This window comes from Pipistrellus hanaki (genome assembly GCF_964339955.1).
Source record: "Pipistrellus hanaki genome assembly, chromosome: 2".
NCBI lineage: Eukaryota > Metazoa > Chordata > Mammalia > Chiroptera > Vespertilionidae > Pipistrellus > Pipistrellus hanaki.
The window spans coordinates 194,552,572-194,575,123 of record NC_140504.1 but is presented as its reverse complement, the minus strand read 5'-3'; the positions used below and the strand labels follow the sequence as shown (position 1 = coordinate 194,575,123).

Sequence of the window (22,552 nt, the reverse complement as noted above, 5' to 3'; positions counted from 1 at the left end):
GTCAGTGTGGCAGATGGATGTCTGCGTCTCCGAATCAGCGGGCTCGGGGGATGGTTTGAGTCTTGCTCCACCATTGATTGGCTGTGTGTCCTTGGGCCACTCAGCCTCTCCAGCCTCAGTGTCTCTGGACGGGGACCGATGCCTGCCAGAGGTCAGTGATGCAAGTGAAATGTGAAGTGCCCGGCCCCGAGGGGCTCCCGAGGGAGCAGCTGAGTTGGTGGTGGGGTTGCTCCTCCCACTTGTGGTGATGTGGGGTCAAGAGACGACAGGTGACCCCTTCCTGGCTGACCCTGGGTCTTGGCCTCAGAGCTGACCGGAACTGATGCTGTCCAGAAGCTCTGAAGGTCCTTTGGCCTGGGCCCCGCCCCTCTGACTGGGATGGGCATTGACTACTTGGCCCCAGGTGCCTGGCCCATCCTGGCTTGTCCCCAGTACAGAGGGGTCAAGGCCTAGTGCCCAGCCCCCACACTTACAGTCCTCTTACTGGAACTTCGTTCATGCACTGCTGGCCTTTCAGCACCTGAGACAGTGCCCGCCCCAGTAAGTGCTTTATGATGGGGTAGAATGAATGGATGAAGAGAAACTGCAGGAAATCAAACACAAACATTGAGATCCCCAAAGCAGCCAGGTAGAAAAGACAGCATCCGAAAAGGAACGACAATTACACCAGCAACCGATGACCTGCCAGCAACCACACTACACGTCAGAAGACAGAAGTGTTATCATCAAAGCAGCGATAAAAATAACCACCTGAAGTTGTGTGATAGTGAGTTAACTTTCAAGGATGAGGATGAAATAGACATTTAGAGAAATGACAATGAGTTTATCACCAACAGACCTTCAATGCTGAAACGTATAAAGAAGCTTTGTGGAAGAAGGACATTTTTCTATAAGGGGGATCTGAGCAGCATGAAGGAAATATTAAATGTGGCTTAGCATTTATGACAATAATAATATAGTTCAGGGGGAGTTGGTCAGAAATCATGTTATAAAGTCTTCAGTTTTTGGTTTGTCTACTTGTTCGTTTGTGTGTGTATGTGTGTGTTTTGTCGAGGGAGGGTAAATAACTGAATTAACTTCATATTGTCAAATTGAATACACAAATTAAAATGTGTTGGATAACCACTGAAAGAATAGAAATAGGATGTGTAAGTTCCAAGACATCTGTAAGGGGGGAAAACATGAGCAAAAAAGACAAGAAAGGAGAAAACACGAAGTTTGATCATTAACAGGCACAAAAATGAGATGGTTTGTATATGTCATCATCATATCATTGTACTTTTTTTTTTTTTTAATTCCAGCCATTTGTGTCATAAGAGACCCACCTAAAATATATGGACACAGCAAGGCTGAAAGTAAAAGGATGCAAACATTAATCCGGGCAAATAACCCCAATAGAGCTGGTGCAGCTGGATTAGGATCAGAACAAGGTGACTTGAAGGCAAACGTTTCACTGGAGACAACGGAGGAACAAGACCTGAATGCCAAAAGGTCCCATCCAGCAGGTTTACGAGGAGTTACTGGATGCATAGACTTAAGAAGGAAGTAACCACACACACACACCTTCAAGATCTGCTTTAGGGTTTGAAAGGCAGTCTGGTATTTAGGGGTTGTCAAACCTCCCCTTTTTACAGATCAGGACCCCGAAGTTCAGAAGAGTCAGGGGCTCCTCTGCAGTCACACAGCAGCAGAACCCATCTCGATGGGGTCTTCTGCCCCCTGGCCCAGTGCTCTCCTCTCCCAGCGGCTGGCAGACAGGGGAAGCAGCACAGTTGGGCCAAGGGAGGAGAGGGCGGAACAGGGTGGGGTGGGAACCGCAGGGACCAGGGCTTGGCCTGTGGAGTGAGTGCCTGCGGGAGGAGTGGGCAGGGCAGGCTCCGGCCAGTGTCAGAGGGACCCGAAGGCCCACAGCCTTACAGGCCTTGCGCCAGGGAGACCTTTGCACACGGTCCCGAGCTCAGCGGCTGGATGCACAGCTGGGTGCAGGGGGCGGGACCCTCGGCGGGGGACCCATTGCCACGCCCCCCCGGGCGCACGCATGCGCAGACAGCGGCGGCCACGCTCACAGCTGGGGACCACCGACCCCAGAGCATCCTCCTGGAGGCGGCGAGGCAGCCGCGGGGCGCGGGCGGCGCGCTCTCTGACGTCGCCCCGCGCCTGCCTAGTTGGATCGTTGGCCGTGCTGGGCCTGGCCCAGGGCCCCTCTGGGTTCAACCCAGCTGGCTGAGAGAGGGCCCGAGGAAGACAGGTGCTCTGGAGGGCAAGTGCGGGACAGGAGAGCTGACCCAGGTTCTTTCGGTGGGAAGAGGAGGGGTGGGGTTGTGGGGGTAAGAAGGGGTATGTGGACTGAGCTAACTGCTGTCCTTAACTGGACAGGGATGGGGGAGAGTGGTAAGGGAGTTAGGAGCAGATAGGGAGCCCTGCATGGGGTGAGAGAGGAGGGGTGGGGGTAAGGGGACAAAGAGGTAAGTGGATTGAGCTGTCTCAAGTATCCTTTGGAAAGAGGTGGGTTGTCCTGGTAAGGAAGCCCCTGCCCAGGTGGGCAGGTAGCCCCTTTAAGCCCCAGCTTCTTCTTCTGTAAAGACAAGGACCTAATTCTTTGGGCTGCGGTGCAGAGGAAATGATATGAGCCCCTACTGTGTGCCAGGGACTACTCCATAGGCCGTGGATACAGCATGGAAAAGAGACAGTAGCTCATTGTCCATCAGAGGGAGAAAAGCAGACGCTCATGTCTTCCGTTGGTTGAGTGGTGCTGAATCATGGAGGAAAAGAGAGAAGGGAGTGAGGAGGGGGCTGTGGCTGGAGAGACAGTGGTCAGGGAAGAGCTCACGGTGGTGTCTGAAGCAGAACTGGAAGGAGAGAGAGGGAAAGAGAGTTCCAGGCCGAGGGAACAGCAGGTGCAAAGGCCCTGAGGTCGGAACAGGCAGGGCATTTTGGAGGAACCACCAGGAGGCTGGGTGTTTGGAGCAGAGAGAGCAAGGGAAGAGGGGTCGGGATGAGGTTGGTAAGGTGACTGGGGGCCAGGTGTCTGGCGCAGGGGTTTTCCATGTACAATATAGTAATTTGGCATTTTTATGCCATACAGTGGTGATCACGCCACTAATTCTGTTAGCCAACTGTCACCATATAAACTTACCACAATGTTATTGACTCTATTCCCCTTTCCCTTTTCACCCATTTCCCAAACCTCTCCCTTATGCAAACTTTCTTTTCTTTCTTTCTTTCTTTCCTTTCTTTCTTTCTTTCTTTCTTTTCTTTTTTTTTTTTTTAGAAAAGGTCTTTATTTTTAAAAAACAAACAAACATATTTTATTGACTTTTTTACAGAAAGGAAGGGAGAGGAATAGAGAGTTAGAAACATCGTCAGCTGCCTCCTGCACACTCCCTACTGGGGATGTGCCCGCAACCAAGGTACATGCCCGTGACCAGAATCGAACGTGGGACCCTTCAGTCTGCAGGCCGACGCTCTATCTATCCCCTGAGCCAAACCAGTTAGGGCTATGCAAACTTTCTTAAAAGCCAGAAAGCAGATGTTTTAGGCTCTGTGGGCCACAGGCCTCTGCTGGAGTTACTCCGCCACGCAGTGAGAAAGTAAACACGGACAAGCCATGAACCAACAGGCTGGCTGTGTCCCAACGGCATTTACGTGGCAAAGAGGCTCCTCCTATAGGGCCTTGCAGCCTTCCGTGAGGACGGAGTGGGTTGGGGAGCCTGTGGGGCTGTTTGAGTTGAGTCAGGACATGCTCTGATCTCCCTTCGCAGGATCGCTCCGGCCTCGTGGGGAGTAGGCCGCAGGTGTAGGGTGAGGACAGCATGGGAGACCAGCCAGGACGCAAGAGGCAATGGTCCTGGACCTGGGCAGGTGGGGCTGAAGGTGGTGAGCAGGGGCTGGGTTCCCGGTATCTTTGGAAGGTAGAGCAGAGGCGATTGGCTAATGGATTGGAGGTGATGCAAGGGAAGGAGAAGCCAGGGTGGCTCCAGGATTAGCCTCTGGGCCAGTGGTCAGCAAACTCATTCGTCCACAGAGCCAGATTTTTTAAACTTAAACTTCTTCTAACACCACTTCTTCAACATAGACTCGCCCAGGCCATGTTATTTTATGGAAGAGCCGCACTCAAGGGGCCAAAGAGCCGCAGTTTTCGGACCACGGCTCTGGGCCAGCAGGAGGCTAAGCTGCCATTCTGGGAGAAGGGGGATGGGAGTCTGCCTTAGAACTGTCTGGAGCTGAGGTCACTTGAGGTGCAAGCATCAGGGGAGGAGGGAGGCCCTGGCACCTCCAATCCTAAGAGCTCATGAGAAGAGGGACCAGCGGAGGAGACTGGGGAAGAGACGCCAGCAGGAAGGACCGAGGCCGAGAGGTGGCTTCCAGGAGGGCTCCCAGGAGGAAGTGACGACTGTCCTGCTGAGAACCGGCCAGCCGGAACCTGCATCTCGGTCGCCTGGAGGAAAGCCGCTTTGAGTGCGGGTGGCTGATTGCAGGGAGGTCATTGGAGAAGGGGATGGGGGGGGGGGGGCAGAAGGATCGGGATTTGGGTGTGATGAGGAGGGGAGAAGTGGTCTGGGACCTGGAGGCTGGAGGGGGGGAGGGGTGTGGTGTTTCTGCTTGTGGTCTAAGAGCTGATGGGAGTGAGTCAGTAAGGAAGGGGGAAGTGTCAGGGCAGAAAAAAAACAAGGTTTAAAATTATTAAATTTATTCTTAGAAGTGTAAAAGTTTATTAATTAAAAAAAAAAAGGAGATTGAAAACCTGATGAACAATAATAGCTGTTCATTGTAATAGAGTCGGCGATATGGGAGGGGAGTGGACTGACTGTTCTCGGGGAAAGGGGGAGTGGTGGAGGGGGGAAGAGACTGAACATAAACTGTGCACCAGTGGTGGAGGGGGGAAGAGACTGAACATAAACTGTGCACCAGTTTAAAAAATCTGGCTCTGTGGACGAATGAGTTTGCTGACCACTGGCCCAGAGGCTAATCCTGGAGCCACCCTGGCTTCTCCTTCCCTTGCATCACCTCCAATCCATTAGCCAATCGCCTCTGCTCTACCTTCCAAAGATACCGGGAACCCAGCCCCTGCTCACCACCTTCAGCCCCACCTGCCCAGGTCCAGGACCATTGCCTCTTGCGTCCTGGCTGGTCTCCCATGCTGTCCTCACCCCACACCTGCGGCCTACTCCCCACGAGGCCGGAGCGATCCTGCGAAGGGAGATCAGAGCATGTCCTGACTCAACTCAAACAGCCCCACAGGCTCCCCAACCCACTCCGTCCTCACGGAAGGCTGCAAGGCCCTATAGGATGAGGACAATGGGGGCTGGGGAGGGGGCAGAGGGTGGGGTGGGAACCTGGTGGAGGGGGGAAGAAATGAGGAACCTTTGTAATAATATGAACAATAAAGATTGATTTAAAAAATAAATAAATAAATAATAAAATAAAATAAAAAAGGAAGGGGGAAGTGGAAATGATGGGGGAGGGAACCTGTGTCCCGCTCGCCCCCTCCCGCCCCCCCAGGCTCGGTGCCCTGTGTGCGGCTGAGTCAGCAGTGGAGCGCGGGCAGTGTGGTTCAGAGAATGGCACTGTGGAAGCTGCTGATGGTCCTGGGAGATGCCCTTGGGAGGGGAGACAGTCCCAGGGGAGACAGAGCTTGGGGGAGGGTCTGGCTGGCGATGGGACCACACAGGAGGCGGAGGGGCAGGAGAGGCAGTGGCCATGGAACTGGTTGGGGAGCTGGTGGCATTTCTCTTCCGATGGCCGTGTTTGGGGGGGATAGGTCCGCTGAAGGGGGTGTGGGGAGAAGAGGCGGCAGAGGTCTGAGGACAGGGGGACGTGTGAATGAGTGTCTAAGAGGGTGGGGAGGGATTATCCATGAGGATGGCGAGCTCACCGAGAGCTTAGGTGTGAGAAGGAAGTGTCAGTGAGCCCGGCCAGCCGGCCTGGCTCAGTGGTTGAGCATCGACCTATGAACCAGGAGGTCACAGTTCAATCCCTGTCAGGGCATAGGACTAGGTTGTGGGCTCAATCCCCAGTGTGGGGCGTGCAGGAGGCAGCCGATTGATGATTCCCTCTCATTGATGTTTCTATCTCTCTCTCCCTCTCCCTTCTTCTGTAAAATTAATAAAAATAGATTAAAGCCGAGACAGGTTTGGCTCAGCGGTAGAGCGTCGGTCTGCGGACTGAGGGGTCCCAGGTTCGATTCCGGTCAAGGGCATGTACATTGGTTGCGGGCACATCCCCGGTGGGGGGGTGTGCAGGAGGCAGCTGGTTGATGTTTCTCTCTCATCGACGTTTCTAGCTCTCTATCCCTCTCCCTTCCTCTCAGTAAGAAAAATCAATAAAATATATATTTTTTAAAAAAAACATTAAAAAATAGATTAAAAAACACAAAAAAGGAAAGAAAGTCTCAGGGAGCCGGGAGCTGAAATCTTCATGGACTGAGGGGTGACTTCCTGCATGGAGCACCTGGGGCTGGAACCAGTGTGTTGGGGAGGAGGGAGAAGGAGGGAGGACATGGGGAGTGGAGACAGGAAACAGAGAGCCTCGCCCTCTCAGGGGGCCGGGCAGGGGTATTGGAGGACAGAGAAAGGGAGATGGAAAGGGGGTGGCATGGAGGCAGGGGAGGAGACCCCACGGGGCCTGAGCAGGGCAGCTGGGGCCGGGCCGGAGGGCAGCCAGGGGTGCCAGGGAAGGGCGGGCTGTGGCCCAGGGCTGCGGGGTGGCCTGGTGGGAGCCAGGGCACCCCGTCCTCGTCCCTCAGATCTCGTCTGGAGCAGCGACACCACTGCCACCTGGCTGGGCCCTGAGCCCATGGAGCTGAGACCCGCCGCCAGCCAGAAGGAGAATGTGTCCCCCCGGCCTGCGACCCCCCGGAGGCCAGGCAAGAGGCTTGTGGGTCTGGGCTGGGAGGTGGCAGGCTCAGGGTCCCCTCGAGGTCGTGGCCCAGAGCTCCTTTCCCAGACAGGCCTGCTCGGAGCCTCCACAATTCCCGGGATTAGCTGGATGGGGCCAGCGGGGCCAGGACGCGGCCTTCCCTGCCTGGGGTCCGAGGGAGGGTCAGGAAGGTGGGGAGGGGGGTCAGAAGAAGGGTGGACCCCAGTAGGCCTGGCCGTTCCCTGGCTGAAAAGGGGCTCCCACAGGTAGGTGGGTGCCAGGGGGGAGGAGGGGCTGGGAAACATCCGAGTTCAGGTGCCTGGGGCTTCCTGAGGCCACGGAGCCCTGCAGCCACGGGTGGGAGCCACCCAAGGACAAGTTCAGATTCTGACTCGCGTGCCAGTTTCTCTGTTCTGGCTGTGTGACTGTGAGCAAGTGGCTCACCCTCTCTGAGGCTCCTAGCTACACACTTTTTAAAAATATATATATATATACATTTAAATGATTTTTTACAAAGAGGAAGAGAGATAGAAACATCGATCAGCTGCCTCCTGCATACCCCCTGGGGATGTGCCCTTAACCAAGGTACATGCCCTTAACCAGAATTGAACCTGGGACCTTTCAGTCCGCAGAATGATGCTCTATCCACTGAGCCAAACCGGTTTCTGCTCTGCACAGTTTTATGGCCCACAATATACTCGCCTGCCTTCCTAGGCATCGCACCAGCGCCAGGCCGTGAGGGCTGGGGCAGTCGGGAGGAGGGCTCTGAGCCCCACCCCAGGATCCCCAGAGCAGCCTTCAGCTGCTTGATATGCTGGGTCTTGCTTTCACCTTCAGCTGTGTCTACTTCCCCCACCCCCATCACTTCTTGGCTCAAGCTGGAAATCAGGGGCTGTCCTTCCCTCTCCCCTTTGCTTCGCTCCTCTAAGCCTCCACAGCGGATCTGAATCTGCCTTCTCTCCACCTTCCCTGCCTCCCCAGACCTGGTTGTCTCCCCCTCCGCAGCCCCCTGTCCCCCAGCCTCCCTCTGCCCTCCGTGCCTCTGCCCCTGCCCCGTCCCTGCTCCAATCAGCCAGGCACGGTCAGATCATGTCACTGAGACGCCCAGGCACTGCCCGTTGTCTGCAGAGCTGGCACCTCTGCAGTCCCGGCTGTCTCCTGCCTGGGACCCTGTCCCTCCCGGCTCTCAGGCCTGACCCTCCCCCACCCGTCCCACCCGAGCCCTGAACACTGCATGGCCCGCCCAGGGCATGACTGTCTCTACTCTCTTTAGGGCAACGGAGACTCCCAAAGAGCCTGGGTGTCGTCCTGGGCAGTGGACGTGGCCCGTGGGCGCCCAGGGGCCCGGCTGAGAGAGGAGAGCCTGCCACCACCCCCTCGCCGAGGGCAGCCCTTCGCCAGGAGCCCTGCCACGTCCAGACCAACCTGGCCAGCCCTAGGCCCCGCCTGGGCCTTGCCCTGAAGGACACGGCCGGCCGGCTGGTCAACTCAAGGTTCCAGCAGCAGAGCAACCTCCAGCCGCTGGGAGCCCTCCCCCTGCGGGGGGCGCGGGCGTCCGCTGTCCAGCAGAGCAACCTGAGCGCCCGGGAGGCCGCCCCGGCCGGGTGTGGGAGTCTCCGCAGCCCCCACCCCGGGTCGGAGCCCCAGGAAAGCTTCTGGCCTCATGGGGTGTCTCAGGGAGGCCCCCAGCCCCCAGGGCCACAGGCTCAACCACCCTCCATCCTGAAGCCGTCCTGGCTTCTGGCCATAGACGCTCCCTGCCCTCGCTTCAGGCCCACCCTGCGCTGTGCCTCCACTGACGGGCACACACAGCCAGGCCCCGGATCCTGGGGTGGCCTGGGCACCTGGACCTCCAGGTTCACGGGGGAGCCCCTCACCCTGGACGACCTGGCTGTCCCCACCAAGAGCCCGGCTCGGGCCCCACCCCAGGCTGCCACCTCCCGGCTGGAGCCCTGGAGCAGCGGTGGCCAGGCCCGCCCTGCTGGCCCCCAGCCTGTTCTCGCTTTCTGGGACCAGAGAAAAATACTCCCCCGAGATCTCAGGGGAGCCGGGAGTCCCCCAGAGACCCCGGGGGTCCAGGCTGGGCTCCCCGGCTCTCAGGCCAGCAGCCAGCCCGCGTCCCCACCGCAGACCGCTTTGGAAGTGCTGGCTGGGGGCTTCCTTGACCCCGTGCCGGGGGTCCTTCCTGCCTACCCCCCAAGGCGAGGAAAGAGGCCTGCATGCAGCAGGGGGCAGACGGGGGACCCCCTGCTCCCTCAAGAGGTGGGCAGCAGAGAGGCCAGACTGGTCCCCCAGGTTCTCCAGAGCAGCCTGGGGTGCCCTCCCGGGCAGGAAGGAGGGGAGAAGGCTCCGAGGGAGCAGGGCAGCGGGGGAGGAAGAGAGGCCGCTTCCTATCCGCGGGCCTCGGCCCAGCCACTAGAGCCGCAGGTAGAGGCCAGAGCAGTGTGGGAGCAGGATTTTGGGGGGCTCCTGGGGGCCATTCATCAGAAAGGGAGGCCTTGGGGCAGGCTGGGCAGGGGTGTCTGTCCCGTTTGCTTTGGGCCTGAGAGCTGCCTTGTGCTTTGTTTTCCAAGAACAAAGCTGGAAATCCTGTGAACCTGGAGTCGGAGAGGGCGGAGAGGGCCCGGTGAGGCCACAGCTGGGCTGGGACAGCTCCTCTCCCTTCTGCCTGGGCGAACGGACACTGGGGCCTCATAGCGATTGGCCCTGATGGCGGAGCCACTCGGGAATTAGGGGGAGGGGCTTTCACACCGTTCCGCTGGGGAGGGCAGGGGCCTCCGGGCCCCCAGGGAAGGGGCGGACAGCAGCTCCCGGGATTTGTCACTGCCCCTCCAGCGCGTTCTTGTCTGAGATTTCCAAGCCGTCAATGGGGGAGGCCCTTTCTGCTGGCCCTGGGGCTGGGGCCCACCCCTGACCAGCCTGTCCATCCCCAGCCGGCAGCTGCTGTCCAGATGGTTCGGGGCGTGGCAGCGCCTGGTGCGGAGGCGGCAGGCCGTGGCCCTGGGCGGCTGGCGGCTGCTGCCCGGGGGTCCGCAGGCTCCGCGCTGGGCACTGCGACTCCGGGAGGCCCGCCTGGAGGTGGCGTGCGGCCGCCGCAGGAGCGCCCTGCTGGCCCAGAGCTTCCAAAAGGTCCGGGCACGCCGGTTGGGTGGAGGGGAGGGGATGAAAAGCCGGTGTGCGGGAGGAGGCTCTTCCGGGGCTCGGCTTCTACCTTCCGAGGGACCCCCAGGAGCGCGCACAGCTGTCAGCCGACGCCTGAACCAGCTGTGCCTCCGCTCATAGCCTGCCTCCACTGCTGTCTGTCTGTCTGTCTTTCTTTCTCTTTCTTTCTTTTCTTTCTTTCTCTTTCTTTCTTTTCTTTCTTTTTCTTTCTTTCTCTTTCTTTTTTTCTCTTTCTTTCTCTCTCTCTCTCTCTCTCTCTCTCTCTCTCTCTCTCTCTCTCTCTCTTTCTTTCTTTCTTCCACACTTTCTGTCTGTGCGACTGTGGGCATGTTTCCTAACCTCCCTGTGCCTTGGTCTTCTATCTCTAAAATGGGACGATAATTGACCATAAGCCTCAGGGCTGTGGTGAGGTTAAGTGAACAAAGGGGCTCGGCTCTCTGCCCAGCACACAGCTCGCCCTCTACCCCACACTGTCAGAGTGCTGTGTTTCTCTAGTGGTCTGCAGGCCGGGCCGGGGAGGGCGCCCCTGTGTCTTCCCTCCTTGGGAAAGGGGTGCTGTGGGGGGACCCAGCCCCAAGTTCGGTCTCCCAAGGAGAGCCCTGCCCCGGGGCTCCCTCTCTCCGTTCATTCATGCATTTCCAAGGAGGCAGGGCTGTCTAGTGGTTAGCGCATAGGCTGTGGAGTCTGATAGAAGCATTAGGCCCCTGCCCCTGTCCCTGCCCCTGCCTGGTGCTCCCTCTCAGAGAACACTGGAGGCTGCAGCCAATGCCCTTCCCCCCCCCCCCCCTCCCGCCATTCCAGTGGAGAAACCTGGCTCGGCAGCAGACCCAAGGGCAACCCCACATCCAGGCTGGCCCAGGATCCCCACCCTCTGGGGGAGGCCAGCCCCCAGGTCCCTCGGGAAGGAAGCCGGTGGAGGACCCCACCCAGAGAAGCAGGTAATGGGGGGTGGGGACACCCCGGGTGGGTCAGGGTGGCTGGGCAGTGCTGGTAGCCTCCCTCCCCGTCCCCAAGTTCCTCTCCCAACGAGAGAATGAGAATACAACCAGCAGACATGGACAAGGATTTGTGCAGACAGATGTCCATCTCAGCGTTGTTTATCCTTGTGAAAGCTTTGAAACGGCCTCAGAGCCCAGCGCGTGAGACAATTCTCATTTAACTGAATGATGACTGGCAACCATTCAGCATGCGATGGATGAAGATTTAAAATTTTCCTCCCCACTCTATTTTCCTTTATTTTTCTTTTCAATGCCTTTAATTTCTATTTCTAAATCATGACAGTCATGCATGCTTGATTTGAAAACATATATCCAATATAGTTGGAAATTCCATCCCCCTCCCCAAGGATCCCCATTCCTGCAAGTATTATTATGGATACGTGGGTAGAATTTTTTAAATTTTATTGATTTCAGAGAGGAAGGAAGAGGGAGAGAGAGATAGAAACATCCATGATGAGAGAGAATCATGGGTTGGCTGCCTCCTGCAAGTCCCCCCGTGGGGATCAAAGCCAGCAACCCAGGCATGTGCCCTTGACCGGAATCAAACCTGGGACCTTTCAGTTTGCAGGTCGATGCTCTATCCACTGAGCCAAACCAGCTAGGGCTGTGTGTAGGAAAAATGGTTATGACAATGTTAAATAAAAAAGAAAAAGAAATAAATAGTATCTAGGATATTTTTTCTATGCACCTAAACAGTGCCTAAGAAAAGACCAGAAGGGGGAAAAAAAAAACCTAAAATGTTGCATAGTAATGTGAATGGACTTAACACTACTGAACTGTCCACTTGTGTTTTTTTTTTATATTTTATTGATTTTTTGCAGAGAGGAAGGGAGATAGAGAGCCAGAAATGTCGATGAGAGAAACATCTGCCTCCTGCACACCCCCCACCGGGGATGTACCTGCAACCAATGTACATGCCCTTGACCGGAATCCAACCTGGAACCCTTCAGTCCGCAGACTGACGCTCTACCACTGAGCCAAACCGGTTTCGGCTGAACTGTCCTCTTAACAGTGGTTCAGATGGCCCTCGCCGATTTGGCTCAGTGGATAGAGTGTCAGCCCGAGGACTAAAGGGTCCCGGGTTCGATCTGATCAAGTGTAACCGCCTCGGTTGCAGGCCCCTCAGAGCACATGTGGGAGGCAACCAATTGATGTGTCTCTCTCACATCGATGTTATTCTCTGTCTCTCCCCCTCCCTTCCACTCTAAAAGTCAACGGAAAAATATCCTGGGGTGAGGATTCACAACAACAAAAAACCGTTAAGATGGTAACCCCAACCTCCAGAAAAATAAAATGCAAATAGTGCTTATCTCTGAAACAGATTAGGTTGGCTATTTTTTTTCTTCATTTCCTCAATTTTCCACTACTGTGATGTATTGTTTTTGTTCTAATTTTTAAGTTTAAAAATGTGTTTAAAATAATTATTTAAATAATATCCATTTAATACACGTCTGTTATGAAAAATCCAAATAGTATGGAGGAGAGTGAAGCAAAAGCAGAGCCCCCTCCCCAAGTCCCTGTGTGGTCAGGGACACCTGCACTTCCCGGAGAGAACAGCAGGGGGCTCAACGCCCTGTGCTCCTGGGCCCTGGGCATCAGTTTCTCTCTGGGCAACTTCACTCTCAGCCCAGGAAGCCTGAGGGAGGAGGCAGGAGCCCAGCCAGTTCCACCATGTTCCGGGCCGAGACCAGATGGAGGAGACGGGAGGGTCCAGATCCTGCAGGCCCTGCAACGGCTGGCTGGTGAGATGTGGGTGCTGGGAAAGCAGAGCAGATGGAGGTGGGCAGGACTGAGTCCCCATGCAGGGCAGGGCAGGGGGTCCTGAGAGGACGAGTGTTCACTGAGCACCTACTCTGGCAACTTCCCAGACGCGATCTCATTTGAGCCCCGTGGTGACCTCGGCGAGGTGTTGTGCCCATTTCACTGATGGGAAGACTGAGGCACGGAGAAATTAAGTGACTAGCTGGAAGGCACACCGTGATATCTGTGTGCCACTGACGCTGGCACGGGCCCAGCAGAAGCTTGAGCGTTAGGCCTGGACAGTCCCTTAGACCAGTGTTTCCCAACCTTCTCTCATGATGAGAATCACCTGGTGGAGTTGTTAAAACACAGATTCCTGAATCCCAACTAAGAAGTGCTAAACTAGAATTTTTGGGAACATATAGGTAAAATTGTATACTTAACTAGTGCTCTAAGACAGATGTTATATACAGAGCACTAAGTTAGGTATGCAATTTTACCTATATGTTCTCAAAAATTCTAGTTTAGCCCTTCTTAGTTGGGATTCAGGAATCTGTGTTTTAACAACTCCACCAGGTGATTCTCATCATGAGAGAAGGTTGGGAAACACTGGAGTAGACATCACTCCCTCACAGGGGGGCAAGCCCAGAGAGGAGGAGCCACTGGCCGGAGGCCACCCAGGTGTCCCGGTGTCAGTGGCCCCCCTGGCCCCGGTCCCCCCCTCTGCTCACTCCCTCTCCCACCCCTCCCTTTACAGTCTTCCTCCAGGAGGAGGAGCGGGCCCGGCCGGAGGAGAAGGGCCAGGGAGAGGCCTCCGGGGCCGCGCTGAGGACTCAGAGCACGGGGAGGCGACCCCAGGCCCGGCGCTCTCCTGCCGCAGAGACAGCCTGGGCGCCCCCCTCGGTGCCCCCGCATCAGAGGGCCTGGCTCCGCAGGTAGGCAGAAGGGGGCCGTGGGAGGGGCGCCGCCTCCCCTGAGGCAGCCGGTGGGATGCAGCTGGGAGGTGCCCTTTGCGTTCTTGCCTCCTCTTCGTCTTGAGACAAAGATGAGAGAGAAATGAAAGCAGCTGCCATTGACCCGTGGCCCGAGACTGTGGGTCCACAGTCTGCAGCTATTGGGGTTTGAGGAAACGCTCCCCCAGGCCTCAGGGGAAGTAGAGGCACTGGTGTGGTTATGCCTGAGGCCCCTGGAGGCTGGGGTCCCTGGACCTGGGCCCAGTCCCATCCCTTACCCACCGCACGGCCCCCACCCTTCCGGGAACATGTCAAGGACCAGCCAGGTGACCCGCACCGGTGGGCAGGCTGTTGGCTTTAGCTGCTCAGGAGCATCACCTGGGAACTTAGGAAAAGTCAGGAAGCCCTGTCGTACCCAGGCCAGTGGGTGGGGACCTCTGGGGAGGGACCCGGGCGTCCGTGTTTTCAGAGGAACCCCAGCGGTCCGGTGTGTGGCTGGTTTGGGAGGCAGGGTGCCCGTGGCAGCACCTTCCAGCCTGGCTCTTTCCAGGGGCCTGGCTGGGGCAGCCGGGGGAGGAGGCTGGGGCCCGGGGCTCACCTGCCCTGTGCGGTAGTTCCTTCTCCCAGGCCGTGCAGCGACAGAGGCTAAGGCGCATCCTGAGGGCATGGCGCTTGAGGGCCTGGGGACCAGGTCACCGGTCGGCCGGAGCCAGGACTATCTCGGCCTCAGGACTGCCGGGCAGCACCCCCCGAAGCCCCCCGGAGGAGGTGAGTGGCGGACGCCGGGATGAGCCAGGGCAGGTGGGGGACACGGGGGAGGAGAGGGTGGGGATGGGGATGGGCAGGGGCCGGACACCCAGGAGTCCACACCCCTCCCCCAGACATCCAGGGCTCCTGCCCTCCCGGAGCTGCTTCTGCGGGCAGCTGGGCGGCGGCAGCAGGCGCGGTGCCTCCGGCTCTGGCGGGTGCGGGCTCGGCAGTCCCGGGCTGCGGCGAGGTGGCACCGGCACACCCTTCAGAGGCGGTAGGGACCCTGCCCCAGGCCAGCGAGCCGGGCCTCCCACTCCTCTCTGAATTTACTGTTTCCTGAGGCCCCTCCCCCTCGGCCCTGGGCCTTCACCGCAGCGCGCCCGCCCCCCCATCCCAGAGGGCAACCCTGTCATGCCCCAGTCTCAGCTCCTCTCAGCTCCTCCTGCCTTCCTGCCCTGCTGAGAGGTGTATGCAGAGTTTGGGGGAGGGAGGGTTACTCATCAAAGCTATCACTTCAGAGATTTCACAGCCGTGGCTCACTCATTCATTCATTCATTCATTCTAGCACGGTGCTTAAGAGTTAATCTGCCCGAGTTCTAATCCCTCGCTGGCTGTGTGATCTTGGGCAATGTGCTTAACCTCTCTGTGCCTCCACCTCCCCATTTGTAGGGGGGTAATAATAGTACTCCCTTCAGTGGGCATCAAGGAGGTAGGGCACATGCCCCGCCCCCAGCACAGTGCCTGGCACAGAGCAAGCACTCCATTCCTGGCGAGGTTTAGCACTGGAGGCTGGTACAGACCTGGCTTTGGAGGACTGGGGTCCCCTCTTGTCCCCACCACCTGTCATTGTGACCCCCCAGCAACGACTCTCCCCCAAGATGGGAACGGGGAGAGAGTCGCCCCGAGCCCCGCCTGCTGCTGCGGGGAGAGTGGGCTGGGCGGGCCCCGGCGGCGGTGACCATCCTCAGGTGGACCCTCCCTCCCCAGTGTCCTCCTCGGCTGGAGCCGCTGGTCGGTGGCCCGAGGGGCCCAGAGGAAGCTGGCTGCCCGCCGGGCCTGGGATCGGAGCTGCAGGGCCGCGCTGGGCCTGTGGCGGCGGCGGCTGGCGCGGCGGCAGCAGGCAGAGCGGTGGGCCCGGGAGCAGGGCCGCAGACGGATGCGGGACGCCCTGCAGCTCTGGCGCTCCTCCTGGCAGAGTGTGTGGGGGCCTGGGCTGGGCCCAAGGTGAAGGAGGGAGGGCCGGGGCCCACCAGGGAGACCTGGGAGTCCGTATCCTCCAGCAGAGTCCAACAGGGGGACCCCACAGGGCATGCCCAGGATCGGGAAGGCTGCCCAGTGCTGTAGACCTCGTTTTTTAAAGAGAAGCTGGGAATCGAGATGTTCATGACATTCTTGGGATTCCTAAGCATTGCCAAGAAATTTAAAAAAAACAAACAAACAACTCCCTGAGTTGGGTTGGCTCGGTCAGCAGCAGGACTTCTGTCACCAAAGCATTTCAAGCCAGACAGCTAGGGTGGCCTCTCTGCTCCCGCTTGGGTAGAGGGCAGAGGGCCCACGGTCACCCAGGGCCCAGGGATGAGGCCAGGGTGGGCACCCAGGGCCCGGGGGTGAGGCCAGGGTGAGCACCCAGGGCCCAGGGATGAGGCCAGGGTGGGCACCCAGGGCCCAGGGGCAAGGCCAGGATGAGCACCCAGGGCCACTTCAGCATCCCTCTGGCCACAGGGCAGCGGTGCCTGCGTGACCGGTACCAGGGGTGGGCGCAGCTGCGCCGGCAGGGCCTGTGCAGGGCCATGTTCCAGAGCTGGCAGCAGGCGGCAGCTTGTCAGAGGCACAGGACAGCCAGGCCAGAGCGGCTCACCCTGCAGAGGTGGGTGGGCCTGGCAGCGGGAGGCAGAGGGTCATCCCCACCCCGGGAGGAGCAGGGAGAGAGCCTGGGGGATGGGAGGCTGGGTGGCCCCTGCAGCTCTAAGGGAGTCCAGGCTGGAGGCCTGGGACCTGGGAAACAGGGGAAGGGGTAGGGGTAGGGTGAGGGTGGGGGTGGGGGTGAAGGGAGACCCCAGCCTGGAGCCGTAGAGCCATGACCACCACCCTTCACTACCCGCTTTGTGCGGGAGGCGGGACGGCAGGCCCCTCATCCCACGTCCCCTCACCCTCCGGGCTGGGTCGGTCCTTGGGTTTGGAGGTGACGGCTGAGATGGAGGGATGAGCTCCTCAGACCTCTCCCACCATCGGTGTCCCCGCTCCACCACCATTGGTGTTTGGGGGGTCAGCTCAGGACTCTGTACACCGGGGCCAACAAGAGGGGCTGGCACCCTAAATAGAGATGCTCTAGCCCAGTGGTCGGCAAACTCATTAGCCAACAGAGCCAAATATCAACAGTACAACGATTGAAACGTCTTTTGAGAGTCACATTTTTTAAACTTAAACTTCTTCTAAAGCCGCTTCTTCAAAATAGACTCGCCCAGGCCGTGGCATTTTGTGGAAGAGCCACACTCAAGGGGCCAAAGAGCCGCATGTGGCTCGCAAGCCGCAGTTTGCCGACCACGGCTCTAGTAAAACATGCACGTGGTTCATGAATGCCGCTGAAGAGCAGAGGGCACAGGCGATGCCCGCGGGGTGGTGACAAGCTCGCCATTGCTCAGTGTCCCCACGGCCAGTAACACAGGCTGCAGGCACCGGCCCCCTTTCCCATCTGAAGGCCGTGCCCGTGTTTCAGGCCCTCAGAGCGGGGGGCCGTGCTCTCCTCACTGACTCCTGCCCTGGAGCGGGCTTGTGAGAGGAGGCAGGGGAGACTGTCCCAGGGGATCTGGGACTTGAACCACAGCTGCTGGGCTCCCTCAGGCTCCTGGGCAGCATCTACCCCGCCTCCCCCATTTCCCGCCCCAAGTGTGTGCGTCCCAAGGCCCTGAATGGAAGCCGGCACTTTCCCCGTTACACATCTATCCCTACATTTTTAAGGCACAGGGCTGTGTATGAAACCGTGTGGAACCTGTAAGACTTTGCTAAGACTTAGGGGTGGGGGGTGGGGGGTGGTGCAGGTGCATTTTGAATAAATGGGACTTGTCACTGATAGCAGCTGGGCCGTCTACCCCTGTTTTGCAGGCATTTCCAGGCCTGGCGTGGGTCTGCGAGAGACGCAGGCATGCTCCGGGCCCGGGGTCGAGCCTTCCAGGCTGGTCTGAGCAGACGGGCACTGGGAGCCGCGTTTGCCACGTGGCAGGAAGCTCGAGTGGCCGCAGCCCGGGTGCGGGAGCATCGCGTGGCCCGGGCCTGCGTCGCTCTCTGGAGGAGCCACGTGCAGGGGGTCTGGGCAGACGGGCAGCTGAGGAGGGCCCGGGCCCGGCAGGCCTTTACGGCATGGCGAGTGGCCCAGGACCAGCGCCGTGGGGCCCGCCAGCAGGCAGAAGACAGAGCTCGGGCCCAGACCCAGCTGGCCCTGTGCTGGGCTCTGTGGGTGCAGGAGTCCCGCCTACACCAGCTCAGCCGAGCCCACGCTGCCCGGAAGCTGAGCGCCAGGTGGATGCCCAGGGCCTTCCTGGATGCGGGGCCTGGAGTTGGTTGGGGGGCAGGGGAGAGGGTGTTTGGCGGCTGGTGCCAGGGCCTGGGAGGCTGGGGCTGCCAGGGAGAGGCGATCCTGGTCATTGCAGCTGGTCCGGGGTCAGAGCCCAGCCCAGCCCTGCACTGCCCGGCTGTGTGACCCTTCTGGGGCAGGCCTCACTTTAAAGGTCAGAGACAGATAACAGAACTGCTCTGCAGGGAGGCCAAGAGATTAGAGATAGGGAATGTAAACATTCAGCGCAGGGCCAGACACAGCATAGCAGGTGCTCCGTGAACCTGTTCTTGTGAGGACAGGGGAGGCAGTGTGACCGGCAGGGCTGTCCTTCCTCTGAGCAGGATGCTTGCCCCTGTTGTGTGATATTCTGCTGCTCTCGGTGCCCATTAAACCCGTTTGCTCCAGCAGAATGGGGTGGCGGGGGGGGGGAGCAGGACTTTGCCTGGAGGTCCCCTATCACAGGGGACTGGCAGGGGAGGCCCCCTGAGCTGCCATAAAGCCAGTCTGGAGCTGATGGCCTTCAGTATGGACTCCTTCCTCTACCCCCCAGGGTCCTAGAGGCCTGGGCCCAATCTGCTGCCCGGGGTCGTGTCCAGCGGGTCACCATCACCCAGTTCCAGCTGGTTGGGCACAGGCAGCTCCTGTGGACCCAGTGGCGGACAGAGCTGCTCAGTGTGTGGCTGGAACCTCAGGTGGAGGCTCAGGAGACTAGCACAGCCCTTCCCAGGCCTAGGGCCGACCTCGCGCACTGGCAGGGGCTGGCCGGCAGAGGGCGCCTCCTGGCGCTTATGGACACTGCAGCTCCGTGGAAGCAGGTGAGGTGTGGCCCAGGTAGAGTTCAAAATGACCGGAAGGCCAGTGGCTTCAGAATCGGCTTGTTTCAGCCCCTGGAGGCACGCCTGGTTGGATGCTTCCCCAGGGCCAGCAGCCTGTGGACACCGCCCTCCCAGCCCTTAGCCAGCCTCCTGGCTCTGGAAGCCAACCCCGGTACATCAGCAAACATCTCCTGGGCACCTGCTGAGTGCCAGCCCAGCTCAGGCCTGCTGCGAAGATGAGGGCTGGGTCACAGCCTCAGGCAGCCACAGTCAATATACGTCGTGATGCAGCGTAGCATCAAGACAGAAGTATGGGGACAGTGGCACTTCTTTGTTGTTCTTTTTCTGATTGAAAAAATGAGACATGCTCATTATAGAAAAGTCAGAAGATGTAAATGAGAAAGTTTTCTTTCATGATATTCTCTGCCCAAAGACAGCGGCCAGATGTCCTCCAATCAGAAGCAGTTAGTTCTGAGACGAGCAAATGGTGGCAAAAGCTTGAGGGCCTGCAGGCGGGAGGAGGCTGCCCCGGCAGCTGGGCACAGAAGTGGCACCGTGTGGCAGCCAGGGCTGTGTCATTGTGGGAGGCACAGCCCAGAGTTACCGGCAAGGCCAGTGTCCTGCAGATGAACTGGCATCACCAGGAATTCTGGGTCAGAATGCCGGGAAGTGGCTAATAGACTTGAGACGAGTCTGAGAGGAGAGGCCAAATGTTTTTTTAATGGGATGGAAAGGAACTGGCATTGGCTATTTGCAGAATCCACATTCTCTATGTGGGACTGTGGCCACAGCAGATTGTGGGGGCTCAGGGTATTTTATTTCTAGTTCTGTGTTCCAGACAATTCTATTTTCGGAGTATGTTTATAAACACGCACACCCATTCCTGGCAGCGAAGGCAGGCAGGCAGGCACCCCCTTACTGGGGGAGAAACGGAGGCTGGCAGAAGCTAGAAGTCAGAGCTGGGAATGTTAACGGGGTGCTGAATTCCAGCCCCTTCTTTCTACCACACACACACACACACACACACACACACACACACAGGCAACTCTCACCTAACAACAGGAGCGGGTATTACCCACCTCCTGGTGGCACTGGGCCCCTGAGCGAGCCTGGGGTCAGGAACGGCAGCTGGGGGCCGAGGCTGAGTCAGCCCACTCCCGAGAGGGGTGGCCTCAGGCAAGCGATGTCACTGTCACTTTAAGTGGGAGAGGAACACCTGCTCTGGCTGTGATTGCTCCACCCGCTGCCTGTGCCTCCAGCCAATGGAGAGCGTGGCAGGGTTCGAGGGAGAATGTGCAGTCCCATGCACTACCCCACGTGTGCCCACACAGGTAGGAGGCCCAGTACTGGGTCAGGGGCAGAGGGGCATCCCATCAGCCAGCTGGGCCCAGCAGGGCCACGCCCATTGGGCTCAGGTTTTCCTCTCTGGCTGCTCTCATAGGCCCGCAGCTGCAGGCCACAGGGACCCCGGCTGCCCAGCCCAGCACAGCACCGCGGCCTCGGTGGGCAGAGGACGCGGAGAGAAACGTCCGGGGCTCAGAGTAAGGAGACCTGCCCTGTGGAAGGACGATGTGCGAAGCGCAGGGGTGACTGGTCACCGGCCCTTAAGGGCCCGGAAATGAGCTCCGAGCTCCTTGGCAGATCCATTGTATGCATTTACCTGTATGTCCACCATCCATTTCCCCTTCAGGAATATCTCAGCCATTTTCAGAAAACAGTACATCTGCCCTGCCAGCCCTACCTGTCATTTCGAGGCTCGGGTGGACACGGGGCACACGCTTCCCTCAGTCCCTTTTGCCGCTCACCCCTCTAGGGGTGGGCTAAGGGGGAGTCTGCCCTCCTGAACGGTGGCTTTTCTGCCTCCATTGCCCTTTCCAGGCCACAGTGCCGCCCAGCTCGGGATGCAGTGGCCCGGACCCAGGGCCCAGGGCCCGCCCCCTCCAGGACCAGGAGGGGACTGCCCCTCTGAAGGCCAGGGAGACAAGAGTTGGCTGGGGTAAGCAACTGCATGGAGAAGTGGGGTGGGGAGGGGGCGGAAGGGCGTGCCTGAGCTGTGGCCAGGGCTGGGACTCTGGCCAGCGCTCACCCCCACAGGCTCCTGGAGGAGCCGGCCCTTGGCCCCTGGCTCAGCCCTTTCTCCGGCCGTCAAGGGGGTCATGATGCTCTCCACCGTTGGCCTCTCTCCCCAGGAGGAAATACCTGCGGCGCTGGCACCTTGAGGCACTGCTCCGCCGGCTCCAGGGCTCCCAGCAGGCCAGGCGCCTGGCAGGGACGTGGCAATGCTGGGTGGATGCTCAGGGGGCAGAGGAGCTGGCTCGGTCGCTGGTGAGTGGGGAGGGCCCCTCCCCCCTTCCCCCCCCCCCCCCGCCCCCAGCCTCACACCAGTTTCTCATGCTATTCTCAACCCTAATGCCCGGATGAAGTCTTTCAAAGTGTGGCCTCTGGACCTACTCAGTCTGAAACCTGGGACAGGCCCGGGAATCTGCATTGTTCACACCCCTCCTACGGCACCCTCCTCCTGTGCCACAGAGGGGCGGGGGCCAGGCGAGCGCAGGCCCGAGGCGGCAGCCGGCCAGCTCGGGGCTCCCCTGTCCCCACAGCTCAGGCAGTGGCAGCTGAGGTGGGTCTGGCGCACGTGGCGGCGGCGGGTCGTGCAGCTGCGGGTGGCTCGGCGGTTACAGCGACGCGCTGAGGGCTGGGTCCTTTCTCAGGTACGGGTGGGGCGGCCCGGCCCCCGCAGGCTCTTCCAGACCAGCGCCTCTGAGCTGCAGGGCCTCCCTGCGGGCCACCAGGGCGCCTTCTCTTGCGGGGGAGGGTCGGTTTGGGTAGAGAAACTGTTTGGATCTGGAGCCCTTGGCCTAGCTGGCAGCCCTGTGCTCGGCCCAGTCCCGCCTGGCACGCAGACTGGGAACAAGCTTGGCCTGCGGCACAGCTGCCCTCACATGGCTGCCAAGGCGTCGTCCCTTCCCGTCCCTTCCCGTCCCATGTGTGCTCCGAGCACAGCTCCCAGGTCACAGGGCAGCTCTATTCTGAGCCTCTGCATTTGGCCGGGGCAGGGTTGGCTGCTGCCCCTCCTAGGGCAGAGGGAGGGACCTCTATTTCCCAAGGGACCGAAGGAGCTGGGCACAGACAGCCCAGGCCGGAGGGAGCTGGGGAACCTCTCCTTCCCCTCCCTGTGCCAGGCCTTTGAGAAGTGGCACCGGAATCTGGCAGCCAGGGGCCTGCGGAGGGACCATCGGCAGCTCGAGAGCTTGGAGTAAGGTGGGCACAGAGCCCACGGGGCACCCCGTGAGGGGCGGACTCGAGGTGGAGCAGGGGCCGCTGCAGCTGGGACTTGTTGCCGTGGAAAGAAGATCAGAACCGCGCCCCTCCTCCTTCCCGGGAGTGCAGACTGGCAGGCCGCAGGGCGCTCGGCCCAGCAAGGGGTCCTGGGAGCTTTGAATGACAATAAACTGCCCTCCTTGGTCTCAGCTGCTTCTCTGGCGCCCAGGAGGCTGGACGGACAGATGGATGGACGTGGAGGGGCTGCTCTTTGGACGCACCCCTCTCCTTCTTCCCCCCACTAAGCTGGCAGGCAGAGACAGGGACAGAAAAGAGCCACATGCACCTGCCAGTCACCACCCTGGGCAGCGCAGCTTGAGGGCTGATTCCTGGAAGCAGTGCCAGGCAGACAGATGCCAGCTGCGCAGAGGGCAGAGCAGCTGGCAAGAGGAGGTCCTGCCT

The 22,552-nt window shown here is 59.3% G+C and overlaps 2 protein-coding genes across 2 annotated transcripts in view; one reads left to right on the top strand and one right to left on the bottom strand.

Annotated features, from left to right (window-relative positions):
- Nucleotides 1–22,552, bottom strand: part of KIAA2013 — a 175,877-nt gene that overhangs the window by 18,580 nt on the left and 134,745 nt on the right. The window lies entirely within an intron of this gene.
- LOC311617485 (uncharacterized protein C1orf167) lies at nt 6,796–22,548 on the top strand (the record flags this gene model as incomplete). Its single annotated transcript, XM_084873828.1, has 16 exons — nt 6,796–6,865; nt 8,132–9,059; nt 9,792–9,987; nt 10,822–10,958; nt 12,645–12,760; nt 13,516–13,693; nt 14,326–14,479; nt 14,593–14,735; nt 15,449–15,657; nt 16,184–16,328; nt 17,564–17,977; nt 18,565–18,829; nt 20,271–20,370; nt 20,708–20,825; nt 21,019–21,154; nt 21,430–22,548. The coding sequence occupies 16 exons, from the start codon at nt 6,796–6,798 to the stop codon at nt 22,087–22,089; spliced, it is 3,969 nt and encodes a 1,322-aa protein (XP_084729954.1). The 3' UTR covers nt 22,090–22,548.